We start from the raw sequence: 15,283 nt of genomic DNA, 5'->3' as shown, positions 1-15,283 counted from the left end.
TGTTTGCTTGTTTACCTACCTTTCAACCACTTTGAGTCATGTTTAACTGTCCGCAGAGTTGGGCTGTCTCCAAGGCTCCGGTATATGACTGCATCTATTGCAAGGAAGTCAGTCACTGTGGCAGAATAAAGCTTTCCCTCTGCAGGGAAGGAAAGAGGATGCAAGATGGGAGGAGCATTAGAAATAACATAAGAGCTTTTTCTCATCAATCAAATGAGATGGGGCAAAGGAAATCATCACCAACTCCTTAGGAGCACTGCATAAAAAATAGGTAAATGAGACTGAGCAGCGAACAAGCAAGACACCAGCTTTCAAAGTGGTAGTTTCAGAGAAACTCTGTGGGAGAAGAAGGCTTATGAAGTCATTCTTCTCCAGTTTAGGTAAGGCATACCCAACTACCCTACACAGTTCCCCTTTGGTTCAATGCCCACAAATTCTGACAACAAAATAAACATGTAGAAGTCACAACAAAACTGTTATGTTTAAGAGGGAGGGGAAAACAGATCTTAGGGACTGTCAGCTGATACTTGTGTAAATTTCTCCATCTGAGACCACTTCTCCTCTGCCAAAGATCAGTACCAAACAACAACAACAACAAATAATGTGAAAAGAACCTAGGCAAAACAGGGATGTAAAGGTATGGAGGAGGCTTGCTTCATGCTTCTTTTCTAAAATGTATTTTAGGCATTTCACAGTATCACAGTATCACACAGTATCATCAGGGTCGGAAGAGACCTCACAGATCATCAAGTTCAACCCTTTACCACAGAGCTCAAGGCTAGACCATGGCACCAAGTGCCATGTCCAATCCTGCCTTGAACAGCCCCAGGGACAGCAACTCCAGCACCTCCCCGGGCAGCCCATTCCAGTGTCCAATGACTCTCTCAGTGAAGAACTTTCTCCTCACCTCCAGCCTAAATTTCCCCTGGCGCAGCCTGAGGCTGTGTCCTCTCGTTCTGGTGCTGGCCACCTGAGAGAAGAGAGCAACCTCCTCCTGGCCACAACCACCCCTCAGGTAGTTGTAGACAGCAATAAGGTCACCCCTGAGCCTCCTCTTCTCCAGGCTAAACAATCCCAGCTCCCTCAGCCTCTCCTCGTAGGGCTGTGCTCAAGGCCTCTCACCAGCCTCGTCGCCCTTCTCTGGACACGCTCAAGCATCTCAATGTCCCTTTTAAACTGGGGGGCCCAGAACTGAACATAGTACTCAAGGTGAGGTCTAACCAGTGCAGAGTACAGGGGCAGAATGACCTCCCTGCTCCTGCTGACCACACCATTCCTGATGCAGGCCAGGAGGCCACTGGCTCTCTTGGCCACCTGGGCACACTGCTGGCTCATGTTCAGGCGGGTATCAATCAGCACCCCCAGATCCCTCTCTGTCTGGCTGCTCTCCAGCCACTCCGACCCCAGCCTGTATCTCTGCATGGGGTTGTTGTGGCCAAAGTGCAGCACCCTGCACTTGGAACTATTGAATGCCATCCCATTGGACTCTGCCCATCTGTCCAGGTGGTCAAGGTCCCGCTGCAGAGCCCTTCTGCCCTCCAACCCAGTCACATCTGCCCCCAGCTTAGTGTCATCTGCAAACTTGCTGATGACTGACTCCATGCCCTCATCCAGATCATCTATGAAGATGTTAAAGAGGATGGGGCCCAGCACTGATTTCCTGCATAAATTATTCATTTCTCTCTCTTTAAAGAAAAGAGAAGAAAAGTGAAGAAAATAAAATAAAAGAAAAGCAAGAGAGAAGCAGTAACAAAAGAGCCACAAAATGGTGCCCAAGGATAAACAGAAGATGCAAAACTACCAGCAGGTAATTGTCTAATCTTTTTGCAGGTCATTGTAATTGTATAGAGCTGTTTTAATGTGTGAGACAAACCCTGGAACATGAGAGAAGCATGTCTGAGAGAAGCACAAACATCTCAGCAGGAAAGCAAGGCTAACTTTTGTCTCTGGTGTGTCTGCTGATGTAGACATGATGGCCTATGTCTCCTTGGACAAAGATTATGCTGGGTGCTAGGCCTTGAGGGAACCAGCACCATAGACATATCCAAGACAAAGCTACTGCTTAAGCTTCCCTCATTGCATATATACGGGTAAAGTTTAATTTCCAATCAAAATCAGACTGTTTTTTATTAGCAGGACTGTACTTTTTATTCTGAGCCCACAAATCCCATAATTATTACACTATTGAAAAACGGGCTGTTTTTCACAGCAAAACCAGAAAAAAAATACTTGCCAAAAAACCAGGGACTGAAACCAATTTCAAAATAGAACAAAAAGCTGAATTTTTTAGATATGGATGCTCAATGTTAATACAATCCATGCTTCTTTTCTTTCCTGCCAAATTTCTGAAGACCACGTGACCAATTACACTTTGTCCATACCAGCTACAACAGCTACAGATTGGAAGCAGAGCCATACTCATGTAACTGCATCCAACAGATCCACATGAGATCGATTAGTGCCCTATAAAATAATGTGAAACTGCTCCCTCAATTCAAGAGAGATGTTGAAGCAATGGAACATGTCCAGAGAAGGGCAACAAAGCTGGTGAAGGGCCTGGAACACAAACCCCATGAGGAGAGGCTGAGGGAGCTGGGGGTGTTTAGCCTGCAGAAGAGGAGGCTCAGGGGGGACCTCATTGCTGTCTACAACTACCTGAAGGGACATTGTAGCCAGGTGGGGGTTGGTCTCTTCTCCCAGGCAACCACCAACAGAACAAGGGGACACAGTCTCAAGCTGTGCCAGGGGAAGTATAGGCTGGATGTTAGGAGGAAGCTTTTCCCAGAGAGAGTGATTTGCCATTGGAATGGGCTGCCCAGGGAGGTGGTGGAGTCACCATCCCTGGAGGTGTTCAGGAGAAGACTGGATGAGGCATTTAGTGCCATGGTCTAGTTGACTGGCTAGGGCTGGGTGCTAGGTTGGACTGGATGATCTTGGAGCTCTCTTCCAACCTGGCTGATTTTATGATTCACTGCACATGGAGAAGTTATTATGTGTATCAATATGTACGGCACATCAAACAGTGATTTTCTGAAGCTGGTGGATTTATGGGATATATTCTACAATAATTTATTTGAACAGTATCAAATTTATTCTGAATCATCATGAAAGAATATGATCATTTCTATAAATATTCCCTTTATCTTCACATAATGCAAAAACTTTTTCAGGGACAGTGGGAATCATCTTATCAAACTTCAGCTGAACATGAGGAAAATGTTTACATTCAGTTGATCATAAAGATTTTATTGGCCAGTATATTGAGAATGTCCCTTCTGAAAGGTCCCTCAGACTATTCTACAGATTGGGAATCTGAGACACAGATAAGTGTTTGAAAGTGTTTCTCTCTTTTCATAGTTTGTTAATTACTTGCTACTATCAGAAAATCTCTACTTTATATTCTGCTGACTGTAAGAGATTACATACCAGTACCAGTACCATCACCATTATTTTTGAAACAAAATATCCCATTTCTTTAAATAATAAAGTGTTAAAAAAAATTTTCAACATGCTATAAAATGACTTCTCTTTCATAAAATCATAGAATCAACCAGGTTGGAAAAGACCTCCAAGATCATCCAGTCCAACCTAGCACCCAGCCCTATCCAGTCAACCAGACCATGGCACTAAGTGCCTCAGCCAGGCTTTTCTTGAACACCTCCAGGGACAGTGACTCCACCACCTCCCTGGGCAGCCCATTCCAATGCCAATCACTCTGGCTACAGCCTCCCTTCAGGTAGTTGCAGACAGCAATGAGGTCCCCCCCGAGCCTCCTCTTCTCCAGGCTAAACAACTCCAGCTCCCTCAGCCTCTCCTCATAGGCTTTGTGTTCCAGGCCCCTCACCAGCCTTGTTGCCCTTCTCTGGACACGTTCCATCACCTCAACATCTCTCTTGAATTGAGGAGCCCAGAACTAGACACAGGACTCAAGGTGTGGCCTGACCTGGGCAGAGTACAGGGGAAAAAATAACCTCCCTTGTCCTACTGGCCACACTGTTCCTGATATAGGCCAGGATGCCATTGGCTCTCCTGGCCACCTGGGCACACTGCTGGCTCATCTTTAGCCTGTTATCTATCAGTACCCCCAGGTCCCTTTCTTCCTGGCTGCTCTCCAGCCACTCTGTCCCCAGCCTGTAGTGCCGCTTGGGGTTGTTGTGACCAAAGTGCAGAACCCTGCACTTGGCCTTGTTAAATCTCATCCCATTGGCCTCTGCCCACCCATCCAGCCTGTCTAGGTCCCTCTGCATGGCTCTCCTACCTTCCAACAGCTCCACACCTGCTCCTAGCTTGGTGTCATCTGCAAACTTACTGATGCTGGACTCAATCCCCTTTCCAGATCATCAATAAAGGTACTGAACAGGACTGGGTTCAGCACTGATCCTTGGGGAGCACCACTAGTGACGGGCTGCCAACTGGATGTGGCACCATTTGCAGATGATACCACCTGAAATACATACTGCTTAATACAGCCCCTCATCCACACTCAATTGAGAGTGGCTTCAACACTTGCACACTCCTAAAATCTTCAGAGGTTATTGCTAAAGTACTTCCACGTAGCACCCAGGCTCTACTTTCTATTGTCACGCCTGCTGAAGAAGACTCATGGTATCACGGGGGCCTTCTTTACCATCTACTTTACAGCCAAATCTAAATCAGCAGGGTTTACACTAAGAGAAGATCAACAAACAATTTAAACAGGAATTTATGAAAAGAAAATATCACACAGCAGGCCAAATGAACTCCACTACTAAGCACTCCTTTTTTTTTAAACCATTGTAGTAGAACTCAGAGCTAACTATATTCTGCTGCATGCAGCATGAATCATTGTTGATCAACACACTCTTTTTTGTCTACTGCAGCTGGTAATACCACATTGAGACATTTTTCTGCTTTAAAATGAAATTACCTTCTCTTTCCTTCTAGATCTAGAAGAAGGAACAACTCAGTATGTTCCCTAACTTCCTTTAATTATGAAGGTTCACTTAACCTTAGTTGTTAAAAAAGCATATCCCACCCTCTCCTCACTGAAGTTTACACAAGCCTCGACTGGCCTTGACTTTCCAAAAATCTGGATGAAGGGCTGCCCAGGGAGTTGGTGGAGTCACCATCCATGGAGGTGTTGAAGAAAAGACTGGATGAGGCACTTGGTGCTATGGTCTAGTTGACTGGCTAGGGCTGGGTGCTAGGTTGGACTGGATGATCTTGGAGGTCTCTTCCAACCTGGTTGATTCTATGATTCTATGGCAGCAGAGTATCATGAATCCAGGAAACACTGAAAAACTGAACCAGGAAACTCAGGCTTCAGGCAAGGTTTATGATAGTGAAGTTAACTGCAGAGAAAGGAAGGCTTCTGTGATAGTAATTTCTTTATGAGTTCTATTTTCAGTCATTATTCACTCCTTCAGCCATGTTTTACATTTTGTCATTCTAGACTCAAAAGACATACTCCTATGGTAAGCCTGGTCTGCAGGACAGAAAGCAAGAAATTCATTTCCATCACTTTACCTGCAAACAACGCAACGTTGGCATGCTTTGCATCATAGGGACACCTGGCCATTCCACTGAATTCATCTCCCAGGAACTCCAAGGTATCCATCTGAAAAACAAAAGGGAGCTCCTCAGACAAGAAACAACACTTATTACCCAGGATGGAGCTTCTAACAGTGTTCCTCTCCTTTCTCTAACTGTGCTCCTGACTATAAATTAAACAGGTGACAAAAATCACACTGTTAAATAAAACCAGTCTGAAGACAATGTGTCCAATAAGTCAGGCATTCTTTTGGAGGTAACCAGTCTATATTTTATCTGCACACAGGCTTTCTGTAGAACTGTAACAGGCTATGTGGTCTGTGGTTCTGGCAAGGATTCAAAATTTATCCTCAACAGTGATCCAACAGTGATCCAACAGAAGCGCTCTTATACACAGAAAAAACTGCAGTCAGAAGAAACAACACTAGGACAATTATCTGTGTGTGCATTTTTTCTCCCCAAAGTCCAGAGATCCTTCTGCTCTAGTCTCAGCAGTGGTGCTCTCTTCCTGGATTAGCATACTCAGAAGGGTGCTCTCCAAGCCTTACGGTATCAGTTGAGTCTGTGTCAGAGAAATCTTCTTACCATCAGGCAAGAATTAATCTGTGCAGGAATTGTAAAATGTGAGGTTTAATTGTAACTCTTGGGAAATAAATTCACCCCAGGCACTGTTAATGATACATATATACAGATCAACATTACACTAAGTTCAAGAGGGTTTAGTGAGCTATGGGGGAAAGGTAATAATCTTTAAGATTCTTACACTACTGTATTTTGGGAACAGAATCTTTCTAGCATATTCAAGTACCTTGAGCAGCTCCTACAGTATAAATCACATACAGTACAGATTCACAGAGCATGAAAAATAACCCATCCAGCACCATCAACTACTCCAATCAATTTTTAGCTTATATGTTTCAGCACCCAAATCCTCTGGTGGTTGTCATAATTTGTTCTCTGTCATGTATCCTTCCCATAAAAATCCACTCAGAATGGAATTAGTTGTGTTTGCTCAAGGGCTGAAAACCATTTCACTTGACAGTGACAGGAAATGAGTTATAGTTCTAAGCAACTTTGCCTGCACAAAGCCCCATGCTTCCATTGGCAGAGTGGGAGAACGGCCCTGTTTTCTGTAGTGCTCTCTATATAAGGCAGCTGTTGGAGAGACCTTCTGCTGACACACAGAGGTATCACTACCCAGTGCCGGCAGCTCAGCAATAGGTGAGGAAGTCTGCAGAGGCCATGTCTCACAGGAAATACCTGGGTAAAGTTAAGGGAGGCTATTTATAGCCCTCATATCAGGATGCCATGGAAATCTGTGTTTGTATTAGAAGACAGCTTTCTAGTGAGGGGACTGGTTTGGATTTGTTAGCTGCTTTAATGGCCTTGAGAGCCACAAAAATGACAAACTCTTCTGGAAGACTAAACACAGCATGAGACCCACAAGTTTTTTTGTACGCTAGGAGCAAGATACAACAACAACAATAAAAAGAAAGAAAGATGAAATAGCTATATCACAAAGTCAGCATGATGTAGGCTCTTTGTTTCATTCAAATCTGATTCTTCCTCCAGAGACTGAAAGAAAAGATGACCCTGCACTTCTCTTTCCTGTTTCCTAGACTATACCCATTACACTGGCTAAAAAAGGTATAGCAGCATTGCAGAAAGCACAGCAAGTCACATCAAACAACCACTAAGGATACAATTTTCCTGGGTCTTAATGTCTTTGCACTGTTTTTTACACTAACTCTGAACTCATTTAAATGAATGAGAATTTTGCTGTGACTTTATTAGAAGCAACATCAGCAAAGCTTAATTTTCTTTTTCCTGAAGAAGTATGAGAAATGACCTGTAGCACACAGCAGTGCCTGGAAAAGCAGAGACTGGATTCCAAGGGTCTAAGTAAAATCATTTCAAAACTAATCCAGAGACATTCACTGCTGGATGTTGTATCAGATACTGATGCAAGACTGAGAAAGACAAATATTTGAACAAGTGAGCCCTGTTACAATACAGATAGTGGGGACACACTATGTCAAAGAAAGAAACTGAGGTCAAAGAATTAATGTGGAGTATTCATGGACCAGGACAAGTGCTCTAGGTAATTCTTTGCCTTTGCACATCCCTAGTTAGGGAGGAACACGTTATCTCCCTGTTGTACATTTCTCTGTGGAGTCTGCACTCAGTCACCTTTACAGCACAATGTCATAGGATCTCAGTTCTCGTAGGGAAGGTAGGGGCTTCCGTAGTATTGGGTTCCCAACACTTATTTTCCCAGGTTTTGCTGTACTAAGCCCTCAAGCATCTTGAGAACTGCCTTTGGGACTGAGAACATCACAACACAGACATTCAAAACATACAGCCTCAGAAGTAAGCCTCAGCACCAGCCTATGACTTGACATGAGTGTTTGTGAAAAGCTAAGGAACTTTCTGAGGAGTGATTGCATCCCTAAGCAGAGATCTGAAGGGCAATGCAAGATGGCAATAAGCTCTTGATCTGCAGGAGTTGCAAAGATGTAGGTAATCAATTTGAGCAATCCTTAGAAATCCAATCAACATTCAGCTCTGTAGCACTGAAACAAGTGTGAATAAATTTCACAGAGTTGAATGATGCATTACTGAAAGACAATCTCGTGCTGTTTCCAGCATAGCCGCAATAAATCCAACATAAAGACATGACATAAATGAAATCCCTCAAACAGATCACATACCTTATAGTTCCTGCAAGAAGGGTTGAATGCATTTGTTCCACAGATAAACAGTGTATCCTCATTTCTTTTCAGGAGAACCTTAATAAAATTGTGACACTCATCCTGAAGAGAAATAATAAAAAGTATTTCAGCTACTGCATTTTAGGTGTCTGGTTTTATTTTTATGCCAAGATATTACATTGTCAGGACTAAAATGAAATTGGTTGGTAGCCACTGGGATATTCTGGGCTTTATTTCAACTGTGTTTAACTAACAATGAGCAAGATCCAACTGATTTATAGTCTAGTGGTTTAAAAATGGTTCCAAAGAACTGGTCATATGATACTGACATTATAGCTCAGATTTTGCTACTGTATGCACAGGTGAATTCTGTTTGAAAACTGTTGCTTTCTGCAAGAGTGAAAAATCTGATCTTATACTCATCTATGCTGCTGCAAGACAGTAGCATCAACAGTGCAATGTACTGGCATAAAGCATATATAACTAGAAAGAGGGAGCAGGTGTAAAGAATTAGAGTCTGCACCCAACTCTGAAGCCACTTGTGCTAGTCATAGCTCACAGCAGGGTGAAATTGCTTTAAGAAACAGCTTCTACAACTGTACTCATTCATGCTTTCTGATGCTTTACACAAACTTCTCACTAACTTCCTTTAGGATGACGGACAGCAGCATTAAAATTTTGAGGCAGTGTTAAGCAAAATCAGTACATTAAGCATTACGTCCAAAATCCTCAGTGCTTTCAGTATTTCAGAACATTGCTGTGGATCTTGTCGTAATGTTTTATCACATTAAAAGTAAACTGGCTTGCTAATTAAAGCCTTCAGTAAGTTGATGGAAAAAGCAATTACTGGCAAGAAGTGAATGGCATGATCCTTTCCACATCACAGACAGCAGTCTGAGATAATAGTGAGGCAACTAAAGTGGCAGATGCAGAAGAAATGAAAATTGCCTACCTTATGTTTTCCCTTCATTCTGCATGTGTCTACATCAGCTTGTCTAGATTTCCACGTCAGTTTCTGCAAGAATCGAGAAAGAGATCAATTAAAGCCCATAGGTTTTTTTGCATTTCGTTTCTGAAGTAGAAGTCCCTTAAGGGAAGCCAGTTGTTGAACATGTATTTATCGAAAGCTTTCTGCACCCTTACTCCATGATTAATTCACCACAACAGTGAAAGATCAGTGGCGTGGAGCATTCACTTAATTTTGTGTTTCCATCTATTCATCACACTAGAAATTTATTCCCCCCCTCCCCTTTTTTTTTTTTTTTTTGTTTTTAAACCTAAATAAATGGAAATCAGCAACAGGCCAACTGACGACTTTATCTGCTAAGACTCTCCCTCCAAAACATTTACAGGTGAATCCTAGGATAGATTTTTAGTATTGAGTTTCAGGAGTGGCCAAGTGTGGTAGGCTGATTGATGATAATACATCTGTCAAGACTCTTCCTCCAGAACACGAACAGGTAAATCTTAGGCTGGATTTGTTCGCAGTGTTTTGGGGGTGGTCAAATGTGGTAGGTTGATTGACGATAATAAAACTTTACTTAAAAACGTATTGCCTAAAGCAGTAGTACCTTAGGCACTAACGAAATAATATTCCTGACAGTGTTACCCACCAGTAAACCTAGGCATTGTGCATTTATAAGGGGCTCCAAGCTGGAAAAGTAACTATGAGTATTTATTTCCATTACAAGCCTGTGCCCTGATTTTTTGACAAATAATTGGGCAGAAGCTCATCTTCAGCATCTTTCACAGTTATGATGAAACTCTCTCCCCTCCTACAGTGGAATTCAACCAGTGCCCAAATTTGTACAATCTTCTGCTGGGCCAAGGCTGTGTTTTGCATGTATTAAACAACACAAATGCAATGCAAAGGAACTGAAGGGAGATTATTTCCATATGTTTATGTTAATATACAATATGGTAATGGCAGACAAAGCCTTTCTTAGTTTGGATGCAACTTCCCATGGAGATAATGTGAATACACCTCCAAAGCGATATATAAGAAGATTTTATCTAGTGAATATTTGCATGAGTGATTAAAATTTGTGTGTATGAAAACATGTAAATAGCACTTGATTTTTGTGATGAAAATTTCAGTATATTTAATTGGTATAGTGTAGCTGTTATAGAAAACTTCTGAATATAAATGAATAGACATTTGGCAGATGTTTCATCAGGGACCTCACTGTATTTCAGTACAGATTGCTTATCAGCCCAGCTAAATCATTTATCAGAAATTCACAGAGGACACCACTGCAGTGCCATCTTACTTGCTTATTACAGTTTTTACAGCAGCCCTGCGAGTTTGAAACAGTGTCGTCTTCCTATTTATTTGCAGCTTGTTCCAGTGTCCTTGGTTTCTGGGTGACGACAAAAGATACTTACTTTGCTAAAATAGATTTCTTCCAAATGTGATGTGTCCATGTCAACTGTATAAATATGATCCCTGCAAACAAAAGCAAATGAGTGCAAGGTCAAATGCAGTAGCCAGAGAGTTCATTTTCTATCAAAAGAGCTATCTATCACAAGACAGTCCACAATCAGTTAAAAAAGGTCTTACCAGGGAGCATTACCTGCAGCATTGCTTGCTCATTCCTTCTAATTAAGAAATAAGAAAACTGCTACAAAACTTCAAATTGTCAAAAGCAATTATTTGAAGAAATTAGATTTTCAAAAGGAGGTGAGTCTCATATTAATTTCTGCTCTATAGGTCTCTTACAGCAGATGCATGTAGATATTTTTGCATATCCTGAAATCAGCTGGCAGCCTTTGCCAGATTCCTGGGCTAGCAGTCACTGTGTCACGTTTAGTCTTGCAGTGTTAAAAAGTGGATAATTCTTCTTTTTCTTTTTTTAAATCTCTTATTAAAAAAAAAAAAAAACAAAAAATTATGATTAACCTCAGATGTGATAATTTGTTTGACAACATGGTAAGCAAAAGGCTGACAGCCACTAAACTACTCCCATAAATTATTTTTCTTTTTACACACTGCTGGCCAAACAAAATTGTAAAACACTCTTCTGAAAATAGTTCACATTTCTTGCTTGCATTTACTTTCCTGTTTTCCTGAGAACCTGCCCCTTTCTGTTAGCTGCCAATCTCTCCTTGGAAAGAGGAAATAGACTCAGCTACTCAGGTAAACAGATATTTTTAACTACTCTCCTCTGTGTACGTTGAAAACTAGTACATCTCTGTATGGACCTAAAATTTGAGAGGGAAAAAACTCAACCAACCTACAATGCTATAGTAATTGCCACACGAAACTGGGACTAAGCACTTCATTTTTCCTTGAAATAACATTGCCTTTTTTTGAAAATGCAGGGAGTTGTGCTGCTGGAGCAAGACCCACAGCATTGGAGGGGTCTGCTGAAAGTAGGATACAGACTGCTTCAATTTTTAAAATCACTGCTCTCAAGGTTATCTTCATTTATGGTTTCGGAGAAACAGTGATAGTCTCTTAAGTAGACCAAGCACATGCTGTTACAAGAGGAATAAGCAACACTTCTCTCACGTGGAGAAAAGAGGCAGCATTGTTACAGGGAATTGGTTTTTTAAAATATTCTGCTTGCTACAGCACTTGGGGCTGTTTGCTTTGTAAGATGCCAAACTAAGGAGCTGTGGCTTCTCTTCTCCAGACTCTGTAAAACCAGAGCTGTCATTTACTTCCAGGATTGGTTTAATGTTTCAGTCTATTATTTGCCTGACTTTACTGGCAGAGCACCGGTCAGTGATGGTGCTAGACTAAAACTAACAGAATGATATCAGCTTCATAGATCACTGCATGGTTCCCTTTTCATGTACATCACTCTTTGTTGCTGTCAATCCTAATATAAAAAACCGGGAACAAAATCTCTTGAATTGCAAATTAGGTGTGGCTGAAGCTCTACAAATCTTCTTCTCTCACAGCTCTTGATTTTAATCATCAGCCTTGCTCTCCAATGGTTAGGATTTTTTCCTTTCTAAACAGGACAATTAGAAAATACACTGCTGGTAGTCAGAATGACTCAAGTTATTTTAGTTCCCCTCAATGAAACAGCTTTCAAGGGACTTACTTTCTGGTTCAAGAAACAGTTCAAGGAAATCTCAGAAGCTAAGTTACAGGATCATCTGAAAGAGGGTTAGTATTGGACAAATTGCATGTAATTTTCTCATGCCATACATAAAACAGAAGTTGCTGGCAATGTAAGCAGGGAGCGAAGGAGCTGTCAAATTCAAGGAGGGCTCTCTAACCACAGACAATGTGCGATTGTCCTTGCCCTCCTTTTCCCACTGCTGCCCAACTGCTGCTATCCACTAGCTGTGGTATGTGTACAGTTGGCTGCTAATTAAGTTATTCTAACACAAATTGACTTAATCCTAGAGCTTCCGTTTTTCCCACCTCCAGTCAGCAGAACTGAGTTTTGTTGCCATGCCATAAGCTTGTGGAGGAAGGGAATTTAAATAATGCCACTGGCTGTGCATGACCCCTGGCCACTAAGTGCCTTGTCTGGAAATGTGTAACTGCAAACGAGGAGGGAGACATCCCTATGGCTTCCTGGGCTCAACAAACTGCTTTCTTCATACACATGAGGGGTGACAATGTGAACAAAAGCTGCCACTGTACAAGACAATAGGAAGAGGCATGGCAAACTTAGAAAAGGATGTATGTGGGTGGGTGTGGGTGAGTGTGAGCGAGATATCAAGGGTGTACCCTTCCCACAAGAGAGAAAGAAAAAAGAAAAAGGCAGTCTGGGCCTTTGCAGACTGCAAGTCACATATGTGCACAGCACAGCTTTACAGGCTTTGGCTGAATTATTCTAATTGATGTTGCCTGATAACAAGAAATAAAGCCTTTCCAAAGTGATACAAAATTTTATTTGGTAACAGCTAATCTAGGAGTCACGCACCCCATACGACAAAACAAGCAACTGACAGGCAGAAATTGTGTTCTATGCCAGTCAATCAATCATAACGTGTTAGTGGTTCTCAAGTCTGAATTAGACCTCTCCTGAATATGGAAACTGTCTGCCAAGTAAAAACTGATTTTCTAAAACAACCCAGCAAACCAAAAAAAACCCAAAAACAAAATAAACAACTGCAAAATGAAAACAACATTCCACCATTGGTTTCAATTGTTTTTCGGATCATCAGATGTAAACATATACTTAGCATTGTTATAGTTCCATTCTTAAATAGCGTAACAGCAACATTTGATATGATAGCTAAGGGATTTATGTTAGCTACAGTTTTCACAGTATCACTGTGATACAGTATCACCAAGGTTGGAAGAGACCTCATAGATCATCAAGTCCAACCCTTTACCACAGAGCTCAAGGCTAGACCATGGCACCAAGTGCCACGTCCAATCCTTCCTTGAACAGCTCCAGGGACGGCGACTCCATCACCACCCTGGGCAGCCCATTCCAGTATCCAATGACTCTCTCAGTGAAGAACTTTCTCTTCACCTCAATTTTCAATTAATCTTGTTACTAAACTCTTTGAGAAATACTCTTGATAATGCACGCATCTGTTCCAGTTTCAGGATTTACTACCACCTCTACAGGAAATGTGGTTTCGCAGTTATAAACCCTCATTCATAGAGGTTATCAAAGAATGACTAATTTTCTGAAGTTTATTACTTAAAGACTTTTAAGTTGGATCACACAAGCCTCTCAGCCCAGCAGGAATTTTATTCAATAACCTGTGGAGGGGGAAAAGAATACGTCAAAGAGTTTTAGAGTTAATAAAGGGAAAAAAATGTAAGGAGATTTTTTTTGTGCTTCTGTAAGTAGAAAACAGACCAAGTCTTTATTCCTTTTTTTTTTTTTTTTAAATTTTTTTTATAGTAGGTCACAAGACAAGGAGTATATGAGGACTCTCATAATAGTAAACTGATACAACTACATAGCTACACGATATGCAAGAATGCATATTCACCTACTAGTGCACATACTATACTCCTCAGTATTAGCTATTCTGCATATAGTATGGGCATACAGTGGTTTCACACCCCCAAATGTTTCACTGGGTTTGCCTGCTGTAATGCCAGTTGCTTGAGCACTGCAACAGTCTAATTGTGTCAATCTCAGTTTGGGAACAAACCATGAACACAGCGGAGCAAAATCTACAAAGCGGATTTGTCACCTTATTACTGCAAATGATTTCCTAATTTAAAGGAAAACAAATAAGGAAAGCAAAGGGAACTCAGCCATGAAAAGGAGGAAATCCTGTCACCACCTTTCAAACCCCTTCAGCCCACTCCACCGCCCAGCTCGTTATCACCCTAAATGCAGGAAAAATACTAATCCCCAAACTCAAAGCACAGGGAGGCCTTGCTGTGGGGCTGCCCACTTTTTGTACCCTACAGCAAACGGTGCTGGATGGGCACATATTTTGCCCACACTTGATGCAATGGCTTGTCATGAGTGAGAAACCAGAGTTCTGCCATCCAGGCACTGTACAAATGGGCATATGCAAGAAGTCTGAAGAAGCTAAACTTAGATGAGATGGCTTCAATACCTGGCTAAGGGAATAAGTAAAAGTGAGGTCTTCTATCAGCCAGGAGCATGATTATGTTAGAAATTGCACACAGTGATCCTGCTGGTGTAACACAACCAATTACTTGACGCTTAGTGGAGACTCACAAGCAGACCTCCATCACAAGACACATATGACCAGCCAGAGGATGGAGACCGGCTGTTTGAGAAGAAAGCTAAGCAGCTCAGAGGGGCTGCCAAAGGCTTTGACCGCATGGGTGGTGGTGAGAGGATGCCTGTTCAGCATCTGTTCCCTCTCACCTCCTAGCCGTCTCAACCACCACTTTTCCCATCTGCAGGAACAGCCTGGCTCTCTGTGGCACACACAGGAGGATGCATATTTCTCCAGCAACAAGAAGGACCAGAAAACAGGCAAGAAACAAGCTGCTGCCAGAGAAGAAGCTTGTGTAGAGGTCTCAAATAGGATCCAAGTTTAAGAGCTACTGGACTTGCTAATCTGGACCCTTCTTGCATTCAGCTTACATCCACCAAGTAATTCCCACTCTTTAAGACTGGCAATTTGCTACG

The 15,283-nt window shown here is 42.0% G+C and overlaps 1 protein-coding gene across 9 annotated transcripts in view; it reads right to left on the bottom strand.

The window, feature by feature from the left end:
- Positions 1-15,283, bottom strand: part of SEMA6A (semaphorin 6A) — a 134,131-nt gene that overhangs the window by 63,357 nt on the left and 55,491 nt on the right. For all 9 annotated transcript variants that reach the window (XM_064140815.1, XM_064140809.1, XM_064140812.1 and 6 more), the window contains exons 4-8: positions 10,626-10,686; positions 9,193-9,255; positions 8,241-8,342; positions 5,506-5,596; positions 20-139 (exon numbers count right to left, since the gene is read on the bottom strand). In XM_064140815.1, coding sequence (XP_063996885.1) covers positions 20-139; positions 5,506-5,596; positions 8,241-8,342; positions 9,193-9,255; positions 10,626-10,686 — 437 coding nt within the window. The remainder of the gene's footprint in view (positions 1-19; positions 140-5,505; positions 5,597-8,240; positions 8,343-9,192; positions 9,256-10,625; positions 10,687-15,283) is intronic.

This window comes from Pogoniulus pusillus, chromosome Z (genome assembly GCF_015220805.1).
Source record: "Pogoniulus pusillus isolate bPogPus1 chromosome Z, bPogPus1.pri, whole genome shotgun sequence".
In the NCBI taxonomy this organism is placed as follows: domain Eukaryota; kingdom Metazoa; phylum Chordata; class Aves; order Piciformes; family Lybiidae; genus Pogoniulus; species Pogoniulus pusillus.
The sequence above is the reverse complement of the archived record's forward strand: the minus strand, read 5'-3'. Positions and strand labels throughout refer to the sequence as shown.